The sequence below is a fragment of the Annulohypoxylon maeteangense genome (assembly GCF_022496945.1).
Source record: "Annulohypoxylon maeteangense strain CBS 123835 unplaced genomic scaffold GGS22scaffold_5, whole genome shotgun sequence".
In the NCBI taxonomy this organism is placed as follows: domain Eukaryota; kingdom Fungi; phylum Ascomycota; class Sordariomycetes; order Xylariales; family Hypoxylaceae; genus Annulohypoxylon; species Annulohypoxylon maeteangense.
In genome coordinates this window covers 1739994-1754068 of record NW_025953252.1, presented here as the reverse complement: position 1 = coordinate 1754068, position 14075 = coordinate 1739994, and the positions used below count along the sequence as shown (strand labels likewise).

Here is a 14075-nt window from a genome sequence, read left to right as displayed (position 1 = left end):
AACACTTAACCGTGTTGATGGCCTTTCGGATCAGGTGGGGATTTGGATCACTTTTTACACCAAACTAGTACCTTTTGAAACTGAAATAAATCAACCTTTGCAAGGCTCATTGACTTAATATTGATAGAACACATCTAACGATTGATTATATATCTATTTCCATGAAGTTTCAAGATCTAAAAGATTTTCTTGAATTACAATTGCAATACGTACAAAAGTACACCGCTCCACATACAAATTAGGTGTAAAAACAAGTACTCATTAAAACAGCTATATCGCGACAACAAGGTATACGATCTCGAATCTTTTTCATGAATTATGACTATTAGAAGTATTATTAATTTTGGTAATTATTATAAAAAATACATAATTATATTCGTATATATTTAAGAGTTATTCTTTTAAGAGTATTAAAATTAATACGGTTAAATTTATAAATTATAAATATATCGTGAATTATATTACTTATGAATAGTAAAATATACTAAAGTTAAGTACAGTTCTAGTAATTATAATTACCTGAAAAGATTCAAGATCGTATACCTTGTTGTCGCGATGTAACTATTTTAATGAGTACTTGTTTTTACACCTAATTTGTATGTGGGGCGGTGTACTTTTGTACGCATCGCAATTGTAATTCAAGAAAATCTTTTAGATCTCAAAACTCTATACTATACAGTAGCCCAATCACCTATATATCTATTAAATCTATTTACAGTTCAAATAGATTAATATATGTTAAGTTATCGCAATCTGAGAAAGTAGTATTTTGGTGCGAAAGGTGATCCAGATGGGGGCCTGATCCAAAAGGGGACCACGACGGTTACATGTATCGTATCGTATTTTCCCCTTTCTAATACATACCTAGGTAATGTAGGATCGGGCTCTAATATCCGCCGTCACATGCATAGCTTGACTGCCACTTGTCGTGATGTCGGCCCGTATACTCAACATTGACCATGTTTCCTCATAAGTTAGGTAGGAGGTCGAATACAATGACATTCTATCAAAAAGGCTCAGGTTTTAAAGCTAATGAAACTTAGGTACCTAGGTATTTACTTCTCTTTATCTTGTTTGGCTATTGATTTTGGTCTCTCAATTTTGTGCTTGCTTTCTTCTTCAAGCGAGTCTCCGTGCGCCGAGGTCAGAGTGGATGAACTACGATATAATAAAAGCTTACAAGATAGGTAATCATCGTATTGAAGCTGTCCGTTTGAGGAATCTATGAGCGGTTGGTTAAAGTGCTGACATGGACAGCTTGTGGGGTACGCTGTCATTGTCTCAAAGGACCATGCTCCACTGGCATATGCTAGGAATAGCTAACTAGTAGATGGCGGGTATACCGGTAGATAGAAGTAGAAGGGTAATATTCAAGTTTTTGTCTTCTGTTGGTGTAGTATGGGGGCGACAGCAAGGTGTGTGATAATTCAAAAGAGAAACTAGGCCGAAAACGGTAAGGTTGGCCTTCTAGCCGACCCACTTCGAATCTAAAGAGATGGTTAATATACGATGGCCTAGGCTTATAAAAATTGCAACATATTCGTGTAACTCATAGTTAATATATTGATTCAATGTGCTCAAACATATGCGGTTATACTACCCCAGTCTAGGAGCCTTCCTATGCAAAGCCTCCGCCTTGCTGTATTAACTGACAGATCTTTCGTCCGAATTAGGAACTAAGATTCCAAAGCCATGTGGGTGAGATTGTTCCACTAAATTTCAGGATCCTATTCCTCGGGTACTGCTGCTTCATTAGCTGATCCTCTCGCAGGGGTTCCGCTATCCTTAAAACCCCGTTTCACCTTCTATTGGATGTGTCACGATGAGATCAGCCAATCGTCGTTAAGCTTAACGCGATCCTAGCTCCTTGATGGTGTTTGAACCAACGCTTCTGATCTGTCACTTACAATCGGTCCCTTAGAAATTAACTAATTTGATGATGCGGATCTTCAGACGACGATTTTCCAAAAAGAGAAGTCTGGATTCCAACTTTCAATACACGAGCTGCGATGTAAGATTCAGGATAGCAGTAGAGGCTGTGATATTATCCAGAGCCAAAATGTATATAACGAAGATGTTAGTTCATCTCATCAGGATAGGTAGCTTCAGTCTCAATCAGAATAATCACAAGCATCTTATTAGCATCACAACTCCGGCCTTTCAGCCCTAGACAACTCACAAAAGTCCAGGATAAACTTACCGTCGACTTGGTATATCTACCTACTTACCTTGCTTCCATCACCATTTCGCCATGAAGTCGACAATCGCCCTGTTGGCGTTGGCCCAAGGCATCGCAGGCCATGTCGTGCGACAAGCCGAAGACTGCAAGACCACGGGGAAGGCCGTATATCTCATAACCAACGACGAAGCCAACGCAATCGTCGCCATGCCCATCAAATCCGACGGCACTCTCGGCGCAGGCACCGTGACCCCAGCAGGCGGAAAAGGATCGAGCTCGATAGACGGCATGACGAACCAACCGGCAGGACCTGATGCGCTCCTGAGCCAATCGGCACTCACCGTAGCGGGAGGTGTAAGTTCAACCCATACGATACCTACCTATAAGTAGCCAGAAGCTGATGATAAGCAGTACGTCTTCGCCGTAAACCCCGGCAGCAACTCCCTCAGCATGCTCTCGATCTCGAATCGCGACCCGACCAAACTGACATTAGTCGGCAAGCCGGCGCCGATCCCAGGCGAGTTCCCCAACACCGTCGCCGCATCAGCAAAGAACAAGCTCGTGTGCGTCGGCGCGTCCGGTTCGACCGCCGGAATCACCTGCGCGCCCTTCACGCGCAAGGGTGTAGGAGCTATGGACACACTCCGATCGATCGATCTCGGACAATCGACGCCACCCGTCGGCCCAACCAACACCGTCTCTCAGGCCTTCTTCTCCGAAGACGAGTCCACGCTCTTCACCACCGTAAAGGGCGACCCAGCCGTGAACAAAACCGGTTTCCTCTCTTCTCTCGCGATACAGCAAGGCCCATCGTGCGGCGGCTCCTCAGTCGCCTCAGTATCGCCTAAAGACGCGCGCTTCTCGCCAAACGGCACCGCCGTGCTCTTCGGCTCGCAAATAATCCCAGGCACAAACAATATCTTCGCCACAGACGCATCCTTTGGCGCCGCCATCCTCTCCGTAGACGCAAAGACGGGCCAAGCCTCGGTCGCCGCGAAACAGGTCGTCGCGGACCAAAAAGCGACGTGCTGGTCCGCGTTTTCGAAAAGCACGGGGAGTGTGTACGTGACCGATGTAGCGATCCCGCGAGTTCTGGAGATGAGCGCTAAGGACGCGAGTATCATCTCCACGATCGACTTGTCTGCTGCCGGCGACCCAGGGTTCATCGACTTGAAGGCGTCGGGCGATTTCTTGTACGTGCTGTCTCCCGGCAACGGCACGAGCACTGCGACGATCAATGTTTTGGATCTCTCTGGTGGTCAGGGCAAGGCGAAGAGTATCCAGAGGTTCGAGCTTGGTATGCAGGCTGGAAAGAGCGCGCAGGGGATTGCGATTCTTGATTAAAGTGTTTCGTTTTTAGGTATTGGTAGTATTGTTATTTATTATTCGTTGGTTTTTGTATATAGCTTGCTCTTTACTTAAATAATTACTTAGCCTATAGGTTCGTATGGGTAACGGATTGTTACCTACATTGAATCCTGCGTTATTTTATAGGCCATTCCATAACCGTGTTTGCTGTACTTCGAATTGTCCCTGAAGCGTTGTGTTCTGACTGCTATTTCCAACGAGTACGTGATATGTCCCTTGTTCTAGCACCCACGAGTCTGCGCTTTCATCCCAGAAACTACAAGCGTACTTCTTATCTAATTGGATTGTGACCGATTTTGTCTCGCCTGTCGACAAGTGCACCTTCGAAAATCCCTTAAGTTCCTTCAATGGTCGCTGTACCGTCGTAGTCTGGTGCGCCACATAAACTTGGACCACCTCGGAACCGTCTTGAGAACCAATATTCGTCGCATCTATGGAGATTGTTACCGTGGCCGCATCCGACGAGTCTTCTGGGTTATCGTTAATGGCGAGGTTCTCTAGCTTAAATTGTGTGTACGATAGCCCATATCCAAACGCGAATAACGGATCACGTTTAATCTTCTCGTACCACCTGTATCCGACGTGGACTCCTTCACCGTATAATACCTTACCGCCATCAATCCTTGTATTGATAAACGCGGGATTATCCTCTAATCTGACGGGCCAACTTAGTGGTAGTTTGCCGCTTGGGTTAGTCACGCCGAATAAGACATTTGCGATCGCGTTGCCGGTCTCGTTGCCGCCGTACCAGGCATGTACGATTGCCGGCACCTTTTCCACCCAAGGCATCGTGACGGGGGTCCCTGACTGGTTCACAACCACAACATTCGGGTTCGCAGCAGTAATCGCTTCGACAAGAGCATCCGATCCAGGTGGGAGATCCATATTTGCTCGGTCCCAGCCTTCGGACTCCCATTCGGAGTTCAACCCTACGCAGAGAATGACTTGATCGACACTCTGCGCGACTGCGACAGCTTCCTCGAGAAGTACCGTAGGGTCCGTCTTAGCACATCCACCAATCTGTAAACCGCCGACGCCCATTTGCGTTGCACCACCTTTGGCGATCTTCGATGTGGGGGCGGTACCAAATTGTACGAGAACGTTGTACTTCTGTCCCCGAACGAGATGCTTGCTACCAATTTCTTCAGCCGTGCCGGAGCCGAAAAACGAGTCTCCTGGTCGTTGAGTTGTTTCGTTATCTACAACCTCTTCGCCATCCACATACAAGCGGCCGCTGCCATTGACTGTTAAAGAAAATAGATATTCCGCGTCTATCTCCGGAGTGATGGCGCCTTCTACTTCAACGTAAAAAAGATTGGATGGAATATTCGGGTGCTTGTAGTCGTTCAGAAAGCAGCTCGAGTTATCGATGTTGAACTTTTCAATAGGAATCCGGTCCTTTACGGAGTGGGGCTCCGCGTAAATGCGCATCTCCATCCCAGGTGCACCATTAGGGGCTTTGGTAATGGATGTGAGCATCGGTAACTTCTTGTATGCAGTTGCGCCCAATGCATATTTTAATGATTGAATGTGGGTTTGAACACCGTCGAACGGAGTCACGACGTAATATGGTCGTAGACTCGCCGAGCCGCCGCCGCTGTACGCTGCAAATTTCGCATTTGGTCCAATAATTGCTGTAGTCCTCCCTTTATCCAAGGGAAGAACATTTCGATCATTCTTCAAAAGAACGATCGCGGATGATGCGACGTCTAGGAGTTTCTTGGCCGTCTCTGGCGTATCGACAGTTCCTTCAGTCACGTTCTCCTCGAGCTTAAGTGACGCTACTCGATCAACGGTCTTTAGAATCGCACGGATACGCTGATCTAGAGCGCGCTTCGATACTTTGCTAGAGTTGACAGAAAGTTTCGCAAGCCCTGCTCGCCAACGCGTCGGTCCAGGCATGTCGATATCGAGACCGGCATTTATCGGCTCAGCAACAGAGTATGTTCCGTACCAATCGCTCACGATGATACCGTCAAATCCCCATTCATCTCGTAAAATCTCCTGGAGAAATCGAGGATTTTCGCTGACGTGGATTCCATTAACCCTATTGTATGCCGTCATATATCCCTTCGGCCTTGCTTCCTTCTCGGCAATTTGAAAGGGAAGTAGATATACCTCCCTGAGTGCTCGTTCAGGAATAATGGAGTCGGACTTTTGGCGCTGCTCTTCTTGATCATTACCCACGAAGTGTTTGATCACGGAAACCACTCCGGTGGATTGAATACCTTGTACGATAGAAGAGGCCATCTTTCCGGAGAGAACTGGGTCTTCGCTAAAACTCTCAAACCCACGTCCACCAAGAGGTGATCTCTGAATATTGACCGTAGGTCCTAAGAGGAGGGAAGCACCCTTTGCGATAGCTTCTGTACCCATCATCTGGCCGATAGTCCGGATAGCATCCACATCCCAAGTCGCAGCCAATCCTGTACCGCAAGGGGTACAAGCAGCCGGTACACCATTGAACAGACGTGATCCTCGAACGCCATTCGGCCCATCAGACATGCGCAGCGATGGTATGCCTAGACGCGGGACTGCCTTGGTGCACCAAAAGTCGGCTCCTGGATGTAGCTGTTAGTAACTGATCATCTGTACTCATGAAGTAAAGAGTCTCACCTGAGATAAGCTCTATCTTCTCATCAAGCGTGAGCTTAGAAAGTGTGTCCCCGATGTCCATTTTGGCGTGTGCACTTGGAACTTCTCGCCAGAATGGTTGATTTCCAAAGTAATAGATGCGAAATTCGTAGGACTCTGAAATCAACAGAAAATTAATGTACTCTTAAGTTTATTAGAATTGAGGGGTCTTTAATGTTTATCCCAACATCATTTAAAGGCATTTTGACACGTTGATGTGTTGGGACTCTTCGAGATTCCTACTCGGGCAAATAGCCGATACTCCCCGGTCTAGTTGAGCACCTTAGGACCACGACGTTCCCCACATCAGTCGGCGCGGGGTGAGCTGGTACGAAGCTAATTCCCCAATAGTCTCCTCTACTAGCCTGGAAAGCCAAGGGTGCGTAGGGTCCTTAGCGTAAGCCTCATGGACTTCTGAAGTTCACATGACAGTTTCTGCGATCGATACGGACGGAATAGACGAAATACCCTAAAATCCATCTAATGGAAATGATAATCCAGCATCGGATGCGATATTATCCAGGACAGTAGCCGCGCGTTGAAGATCAGGAGCCTCGCTAGACCAATGGTGGAGTATATTTCTGGCCACATTCACAGCTTCCTTCCATCGAGGAGGCATTGAAAAGTGCCCACTTCGGGCAGCTGCAAGCAGTATGAGTGAACGCGCTGTCGCCGTACGGGCTACAAACCAAGAGCCGTGGTGACGATGGTGGTAATCAACCTGAACGAGAAGGTCGACGCACAGATTCAGACCCATATCCGCCAATGGTCTAGCTCTGTCAACGTACGGGTCATCTGGTGGCTGGTGGATTAGATAGTAAACCATTGGTCTCCGGATCCATTCCCTGCCTGAGACCAGCCTGTTTCGCACGTAGAACGCGAGTTCGTTACTCGACATTTCCCAATGGTCCATGTTAATAGGGGGTGGGATATGCGAACACCTTGTCCAGACGTCAGTAAACGTAAATACTAGGTATTTTCTATACATCGAAGTCCACATTAGACTTAAGCGAGAATTAAGTATAAATAACATACCAAGCTTTGATCTGGTCATCAAGGTCTTCGCACTGCTTAATCGTTTGTTCAATATGTCTGATCCAGCCTTCCTCGCCGTCGCGTCGCAATATAACAAATGCGCGACTCAGTATTCTCCGGTAGGATATTTCGGAAAGGTAATAAAACCAACTTCGCTCTTCTTCTGGTTCGATGTCTGTTGGTAATCCATCGAAACTTTGCGACTGTTCTACGGGAGAGGCAAGTTCTGACGGTGGGCTTGGGAATAAATCTGGGTAATCGAAGCGGGCAATTCCACTGGACGGCAATGGTATCTCGGATCGAATTTCTCTATGAATCACGACAGAAATTGTCAATTATGACGGTACGGGACATGATAAAGATGTTAAGGGCGTACTTACAATTCAGATTTCATGCACGACCAGTACAGACGTTGTTCAAGCCTCTGACTCTCAACCATGTCTCCAATTCCCCTTTGTGTCCGCATCCACACTAGATTCCTAAAGCTTACTGAGGCTTGGTTAAAATAGGTCCAAGCTTGTAAAGGTTTGAGCGAATACATTTCGAAGACACCGCATAGAAATAGACATTGCACCTGGAGTATCGAAGTTTCCAGCAATCCAAGACGCTTTTTGGCAGCTAGGTAGTACGATGAAGCCGTGGCTTGGTCGACGCTCGTGACTGACAATGACTTATTAGAGTCCGGTGTTCCATTTGTCGTGACATCTCGATGAAAAGGCGATGATAGACATGCGAGGGCGCAAGCGATAAGCTTAAAAATAAGTATAGATTCGTACGGTCTAGGATAAAATTTCATACCACAAGACAGGATTGACTATCCCACCGAAGACCATTCTCCGAGGCTTCCTTAACATGAGCCCTGAAGTCTGCGAGGTCAAGAATCGGGTTCTTGACATGAACGTAGGCTAGGAACTTTTTGGATAGGGGAATAAAGTCGTCTTCTTGGACTCCTCTACCTAGTCTCCCGGATTCCAAACCGCGAAACTCAGTAAAGGAGTCTATTCCGCTACCAGACTCGAATATGAAGGGACGAGCATCAGAAACGACATCTTTGAAAATCGGCCATCGTAGGATACTTTCGCAACTACATGTCGAAGCTGCGAAATCTGGATCATCTAACCGGGGTAAATCATCGTCTTCACATATCGGTTGTTGCGATATGCTTGTGACCGTAGTATTTAAAGGGGCAGGGTTTGGCAACGAGCATGGAGATGGCTCTTGGTGCACTTCTCCAGGTCCAACAAGAGATCCGGTTTCCAATAAATTGACGACATGGTTGATCCGATCCAAGATAGCCAAGCTTGCAGGATCGAATCTAATGATCATATTGTCAGCCCTATGATACCAGGTACCTGTTACACCACCGAATAGAGAAGACCGACGCTGAGTAATCATTCGGACCTCCGTCCGGGTAGATGCATTGACCCTGGTTCTTCTGACAGAACCCACAGACCGGTCGAGCATTGTCGCATTTGGTCTTCCTAATACGACACTGCTGGCATGCAGCTACCGCCCTCTTCCGACGGTACATCCCTGATGTCCGCTGTCGCTTATTTGAGCCAGGCGGAATGACGTCTTCGTGACTTGTGCCGTTCCCCGACATATTGGATGGATATGTATTATACTTCTCAATTGAACAGCTGCGATGTTATTGGTTCGAAAGTGGAGAATTGAAGAGGACTGAAAGACGCGGGGAGTTACGGAAGTTGGGGATTGGCGATTTTAAGGTCTATCAAGAGAATGGGGTCGCCAAGCCACACTTAGCCACACTTTCTGCCTCACGGATAGGGGCCTCATCCCGTCGTTTGTGTTTATTCCGTAATGAGGGGTATCCGTCGCCGAATATGTACATACTACCCGCATCAAATGTCGTCTGCGTACAGCGTCTCCGCAGAGGATATTGTTAGAACTAATATATCTTGTTGAGATTCGCTGGTACCTAGGAACAAATCATCCTGAGTACCACGGTTATCATGCAAATTATAAGACTTGCTGCTTGATTTCACCAATGCGTCACCGGCCCGTAAGAAGATACCTAGGTAGACGCTATAGATTTAGGGCGCATGGTGCTGTGGACCAGTATCGTTACAGCGCTTAATAGCGACCCGCCCTTGTATAACATTTGAAATAATAAATCGTGAACCGCTCCGGCCAAATTTCATCATTAATTCTTTCAGAAAATATTCTACTTTAATCTACTAGGTACCTACTTCCAAAATAACTGAAACTAATATCGTCTGGTCAGTCCTGATCAAGACATCGAAAAAGTTGGACTTGTCAAAAAGTTTAGCCCAGAAATAGTGGCGTAAAGCGAACCTTGTAGAAGGCTTATCGGGGGCTTCAATCGCTGTAAGCGCTGTAACTTATAGCGCACTCTTGTTATAAAAGTGGATTGGTACAATCATTACCTACATTAGCCCGACAAGTCTTCCAATAATAGCCTTCTTTCAGCAGCCTATCCTTATGCTACAACTAGAAATGCCATCACTCAATTTCCATCGCTATCTTGTGGGAATTTTGAACCTCCCTGTTTCCTGATCTCATCGAGAATTTCGAGAACCCGTATAGTCTCTGCCCACGGCATAATATCACTTTGAACCTTCCCAGCAGCGATATCTAGAGCGACCGCATCTGCCTCCCAATAGAATCCTCTTCCCGGTCTTTCAAATTCGTATTTCTTTGACGATCCGTCCGAAGAGTACACGGTGAAAAACTGGGGCGCCGAAGTAAACCCCTCGATATCTACATACCCCTGACTCCCTTGTATGGTACAGAATACCGACTTTGTCTTGAATGAAGCTGAACTGGTAACGATAGCTTGTTTTCCATCAGGGTATAGTAATATGGCGGAGGTCGCAGTGTCAACACCATTATCCAAGGTCTGCCTCGCCACGACGTCTAGCGAGCTTGCCGTCTCTCCTATCCCAGCATCAGATCCCAATAGACCCCATGTGAGACTGTAAATGCCTATATCTAGAAGAGTCCCAGCTCCAAGCGCCGGGTTCTTCAATCGAGATTCTGGTCCGAGTGATGAGATATTTTGATTCAGGGCGAAGTCGCAGAATACACGGTAGATTTCTCCTATTGCTTTCTCTTCGTGTAGCAAAGACAGCAGTTTTCGTGTAAGGGGAAAGAAGCGTGTCCACATTGCCTCCATGACGAAAACTCCTTTTGCTTTCGCTGCCTCAAAAACCTCTTTCGCTTCCTTGGCATTAAGAGTAAATGCCTTCTCGCAAAGCACATGCTTTCCGGCATTGATTGCATCCAAGCAATTCTTCTTGTGGAATGCGTGCGGGGTTCCGATGTAGACGATATCAACGTCCGCATTCGCATACACTTCCTCATAGCTGCCGTAGACATTTGAACATTGGCCTGGAATATACTTCTCGACGAAAACTTTCCCCTTGTCAAGAGATGACGAGCCTACTGCTTGTATGATGTGTTTTGCCTTTGGGTCTTTTCGTTGAAGTACTAAATCTTGGACAAACCAAGATGATATCAGACCGGTGGCAATGATGCCCCAACGCAAGGTAGGAAGTTGTTCAGACATGTTTATCTTGATCAGAAATAAATATAGCCCTTGAATTTGGAAGATTTAAGGAAAGGTGCCGTTAGAATCGTGGTATAGTTGAGTCTTTAAAAGTTGGTGTCAGAAGGATGCCCAGCACGGGATCATTCTGGATGATATGGATAAAAGATTATCACGAATACTTCATTAGGTACCTAGGTACCTACCTGGTATGCATGAATTCTCTAGCCGGTAAGAGTGCCGGGCTCCTCGCCAATTACTTATTGCGCCAAGTCCTTCTGCAATGCGGCGACGCTATCTCGGGTGACTGGAGAACCCCTAAAATGACACCTATTCCGATACTCCCCGTTAGGGACACGCTAATGCTACGCGTCACCCACCACGGTTCTAGCGACCATTGCGGGACCTAATAACCCCACGAAACCCGATAGAACGGATCCTGGGGTACAGCAGCTTGCAAATAGGTACGCATATTGTCGCAAATAAGAATTGGACTCTTTCTAGAGGGAGATTCAGCTTTTGGTTCAAAATCAACTAGTTGCATATACCTAGTGCGCTACATCCCGTTAGTTTAGGCGATCGATCCCGCCCTAGATCCCCATAATGCTGCATATGCCACTAAAATTCAGTTACAGCGTGCAGTATTACAGCGTAGACATGTGTGACTCCAGTCCAATAAATTCAAGTACACAAGTACTAAGTAAGGCACATTAAAGGCTCTTCCAGGCGAATTGAAATAATCAAGAATGTACTATCTTGTTTTCATACCTACTAGGTACCTACTAGGTACCGACCAGTTAAACAGATTCAATCGCCTCCTACTAACCAAGTCGTCATCCTGCTGGTTAATCAATCTTTCTTTACCTCTTAACTTATCCGATGGGGCTAATTGGGGTTCTTGCGCCTTTGAATGATAGATACCTAATAAACTCAAAGGTTTGAGAATGAGGAGAAGTCCAGCTGCCCTAGCTGGCCAATGTCTGTATCATAAGAGAATGGTTGTCTAGGACCATTGCAACCGAAAAAATGGTTTCAGAGAACACTTATTATGGGACACAAAATTAAACACCAAACATGATTCTTCAATATTATCTGCAACTCTTATTAAGTAAGCCTATGATATGACTAACTGACCCCCATGAGAGTTATGCGAGCTCGATCTGTTTTGTCTCGTTCTTGTGATTTCCTTCTTCGAGTTTATCATCGGCATTCTTTCCCGCCTTGCCCTCAAATACCTCAGTAATCTCCTCCAGTGTGTGGCCCTTAGTCTCAGGGAAAAACAAATAGATGAGGACGAAGAGGACAGCAAGGAGACAGCAGAACACGATATAATACTTCCAACCGATAGCCTTCATTGCGATTGGATTGACCTGGTTGCTGACGATCAAGCCAGTGAAGGAAGTAATCAAGGTGAATGATAAACCACGTCCACGTAGCGTGTAGGGGTAGATTTCGACCGGATAAGCTTGTAATAGGGGCGTCCACGCAATGTCGTAGAAAAAGTAGCAGATGAAGATAAATGCAACCACGGCACGTCCCATACCTTCGTTTCGGTTCGTGACAAATGCTGAGGTAAGACCTGTCCATGCGACATAACTGCACAGCATTCCCGCAGTCGATATCAAAAAGAGCTTTCGTCGGCCAATACGATCAACCATGAGGGCGCCGCAGAATGTTGCCACAAGCCAGTTGAATATCTGAAGCAGGCCATTGATGAGCGTCTGGTCCTTCGTATCCGTGATTCCGATCGTGTTTAGAACAAGCGTGAGGTAGTAGCTGACAACGCCGATACCATTCCACTGACTGAACCAACCGAGGATTACTGCAATAAATGTTCTTTTCCTGTTCGCCGGAGTTCGAATAAGATCAAACCAGGATGTTGTGGACAATACCATGGCTTCTTCTTCCAGGGCTTGCTCAATCTCGTCCATCTCGAACTTGACAATCGCTGCATTCTCGTCACCCCCTGCATGGTACTTTATGATGAATTTTCGAGCTTCCTCGCGTCGGCCTTTAGAAACGAGATATCTACAGACGAAGTAATTAATAAGCCGGACTGGTAGTATGAAGGAGAATACACGACATACCTAGGGGATTCGGGAAGGAAATAAAACCCAAGCAATTGTACAATTGGTAGTGCACCTTGAAGTATGGATGGAATTCTCCAGCTCCAAGTAGATTGGATTTTGAAGGTTCCGAAGGTACACCAAGCCGCAAAGATAGCACCAAAATACTACATAGAATATTAGCGCTAGCCCATAGTGAATTTAAGAACCGACAACGGAGGTTACTTACAAAGAAAGTATTGTATAGAGCAGTGGCTTTGCCTCTCTGGGTTGGATATGCTAGCTCAGCAATTACAACTGGACTCGGTTGGCTGAGGAAAGAGGTAGAAAATCCTAGAAGTGCCCTTGCTGTGACGAATGTTGCTAGATTTTGAGCGAGACCTTGCATTATCGCGAAGCCAATGCAAGCAATCAATCCCATGAATATCGGAAGTCTCCGACCCCATCGATCAGAGACATATGTCACGAGAAACAAGGCGATGACCTTTCCGAGAGGGTAGATAGAGTTCATCATGCCAAGGATTGCACCCTCTGGATTACCAAAGAATGTTTTCCATTGGGTCAGGGTCTGAAGCCCGTTCATCATTGAGCCTGTGTAACGCGACAGTCAGAAAAGGGGTAATTGACAGGAAGAGTTGTTTTTGACGTACCATCGTATCCAAGAGAAGCGGATGACAACATCGGCACCAGCAGAATAAGATTGAGTTGGATCAAATGCGGCGTTCGATACCACGGCTTTGCATCTTGTGGGAGTGCCTAGTAGTTCCTGACGTTAGTAATCAGAGTTCGTATAGATTACGACAAAGCTCTTCAACGTACTCCTGCAAGAGCAGATCCCACAGCCAATTCGGCTTCCTTTTTACCGCCCAGGATGCCCATTGCAATCGTCAGAGATATGATATATCTAGGTACTCGAAAAGTATTGGGTAGGTAATGGCAGCAATCCGGTAAGAGACCAAGACGAAGGGGCCTCAATGCAAGAGTTTATAGAGATGTCCTCTTCCGGTGAAGCCTGGTATACAATATCATGAAGTGATCAACAAGGGAAAACACTGGTTTAAATCTATTTTCCAACATTTTTACCCCAGTTTCCAACTCCACGCAATTCAAATCAAAATTATCCACTCGTACAATCCGGGGGAGTCTAGCCTGGCCTGGTGTTGTTGATGGGGTTGTGGGGTTAGCCATGTTACCTTAGCTGGGTTAGTTGCTCCGTGATCTCGTCTACAGAGGACACTAACAGTTAGCTCACCGATACTCCCCG

At 46.3% G+C, this 14075-nt stretch overlaps 5 protein-coding genes across 5 annotated transcripts; 1 reads left to right on the top strand and 4 right to left on the bottom strand.

Moving 5' to 3' along the window:
- Positions 1 to 2251: 2251 nt before the first annotated feature.
- GGS22DRAFT_187050 (uncharacterized protein) lies at positions 2252 to 3523 on the top strand (the record flags this gene model as incomplete). The annotated part of the gene is made up of 2 exons (XM_047964537.1): positions 2252 to 2533; positions 2591 to 3523. 2 exons carry the CDS (start codon positions 2252 to 2254, stop codon positions 3521 to 3523), a joined length of 1215 nt encoding a protein of 404 aa, XP_047820804.1.
- Positions 3524 to 3595: 72 nt separating this feature from the next.
- On the bottom strand, positions 3596 to 6338 carry GGS22DRAFT_119652 (beta-glucosidase). Its single transcript, XM_047958194.1, has 2 exons — positions 6164 to 6338; positions 3596 to 6108 (listed from the first exon to the last, which is right to left on the bottom strand). Exons 1-2 carry the CDS (start codon positions 6222 to 6224, stop codon positions 3668 to 3670), a joined length of 2502 nt encoding a protein of 833 aa, XP_047820803.1. The 5' UTR covers positions 6225 to 6338; the 3' UTR covers positions 3596 to 3667.
- Position 6339: 1 nt separating this feature from the next.
- Positions 6340 to 8901, bottom strand: GGS22DRAFT_119674 (vegetative cell wall protein gp1). Its single transcript, XM_047958195.1, has 5 exons — positions 8599 to 8901; positions 8015 to 8531; positions 7597 to 7967; positions 7217 to 7525; positions 6340 to 7122 (listed from the first exon to the last, which is right to left on the bottom strand). The coding sequence occupies exons 1-5, from the start codon at positions 8817 to 8819 to the stop codon at positions 6651 to 6653; spliced, it is 1890 nt and encodes a 629-aa protein (XP_047820802.1). The 5' UTR covers positions 8820 to 8901; the 3' UTR covers positions 6340 to 6650.
- Positions 8902 to 9389: 488 nt separating this feature from the next.
- Positions 9390 to 10859, bottom strand: GGS22DRAFT_159075 (NAD(P)-binding protein). Its single transcript, XM_047960740.1, has one exon. The coding sequence runs from the start codon at positions 10764 to 10766 to the stop codon at positions 9705 to 9707; it is 1062 nt and encodes a 353-aa protein (XP_047820801.1). The 5' UTR covers positions 10767 to 10859; the 3' UTR covers positions 9390 to 9704.
- A 980-nt stretch (positions 10860 to 11839) lies between these two features.
- Positions 11840 to 13936, bottom strand: GGS22DRAFT_119633 (general substrate transporter). The gene is made up of 5 exons (XM_047958193.1): positions 13631 to 13936; positions 13462 to 13567; positions 13041 to 13402; positions 12833 to 12978; positions 11840 to 12773 (listed from the first exon to the last, which is right to left on the bottom strand). The coding sequence occupies exons 1-5, from the start codon at positions 13688 to 13690 to the stop codon at positions 11891 to 11893; spliced, it is 1557 nt and encodes a 518-aa protein (XP_047820800.1). The 5' UTR covers positions 13691 to 13936; the 3' UTR covers positions 11840 to 11890.
- Between the last annotated feature and the right edge of the window lie 139 nt (positions 13937 to 14075).

What these genes read in the sequence shown, in the direction of transcription:
- GGS22DRAFT_119652 (XM_047958194.1), bottom strand. Translation starts at nt 6,224, where the DNA reads ATGGACATCGGGGACACACTTTCTAAGCTCACGCTTGATGAGAAGATA. An exon ending in GAAGATAGAGCTTATCTCAG is followed by an intron (nt 6,109 to 6,163) that starts GTGAGACTCTTT and finishes AGCTACATCCAG; the next exon opens with GAGCCGACTTTTGGTGCACC.
- GGS22DRAFT_119674 (XM_047958195.1), bottom strand. Translation starts at nt 8,819, where the DNA reads ATGTCGGGGAACGGCACAAGTCACGAAGACGTCATTCCGCCTGGCTCA. An exon ending in GGTCCGAATGATTACTCAGC is followed by an intron (nt 8,532 to 8,598) that starts GTCGGTCTTCTC and finishes TATGATCATTAG; the next exon opens with ATTCGATCCTGCAAGCTTGG. An exon ending in ATAGTCAATCCTGTCTTGTG is followed by an intron (nt 7,968 to 8,014) that starts GTATGAAATTTT and finishes CTTATTTTTAAG; the next exon opens with CTTATCGCTTGCGCCCTCGC.
- GGS22DRAFT_159075 (XM_047960740.1), bottom strand. Translation starts at nt 10,766, where the DNA reads ATGTCTGAACAACTTCCTACCTTGCGTTGGGGCATCATTGCCACCGGT.
- GGS22DRAFT_119633 (XM_047958193.1), bottom strand. Translation starts at nt 13,690, where the DNA reads ATGGGCATCCTGGGCGGTAAAAAGGAAGCCGAATTGGCTGTGGGATCT. An exon ending in TGGGATCTGCTCTTGCAGGA is followed by an intron (nt 13,568 to 13,630) that starts GTACGTTGAAGA and finishes AGGAACTACTAG; the next exon opens with GCACTCCCACAAGATGCAAA. An exon ending in CGCTTCTCTTGGATACGATG is followed by an intron (nt 13,403 to 13,461) that starts GTACGTCAAAAA and finishes CGCGTTACACAG; the next exon opens with GCTCAATGATGAACGGGCTT.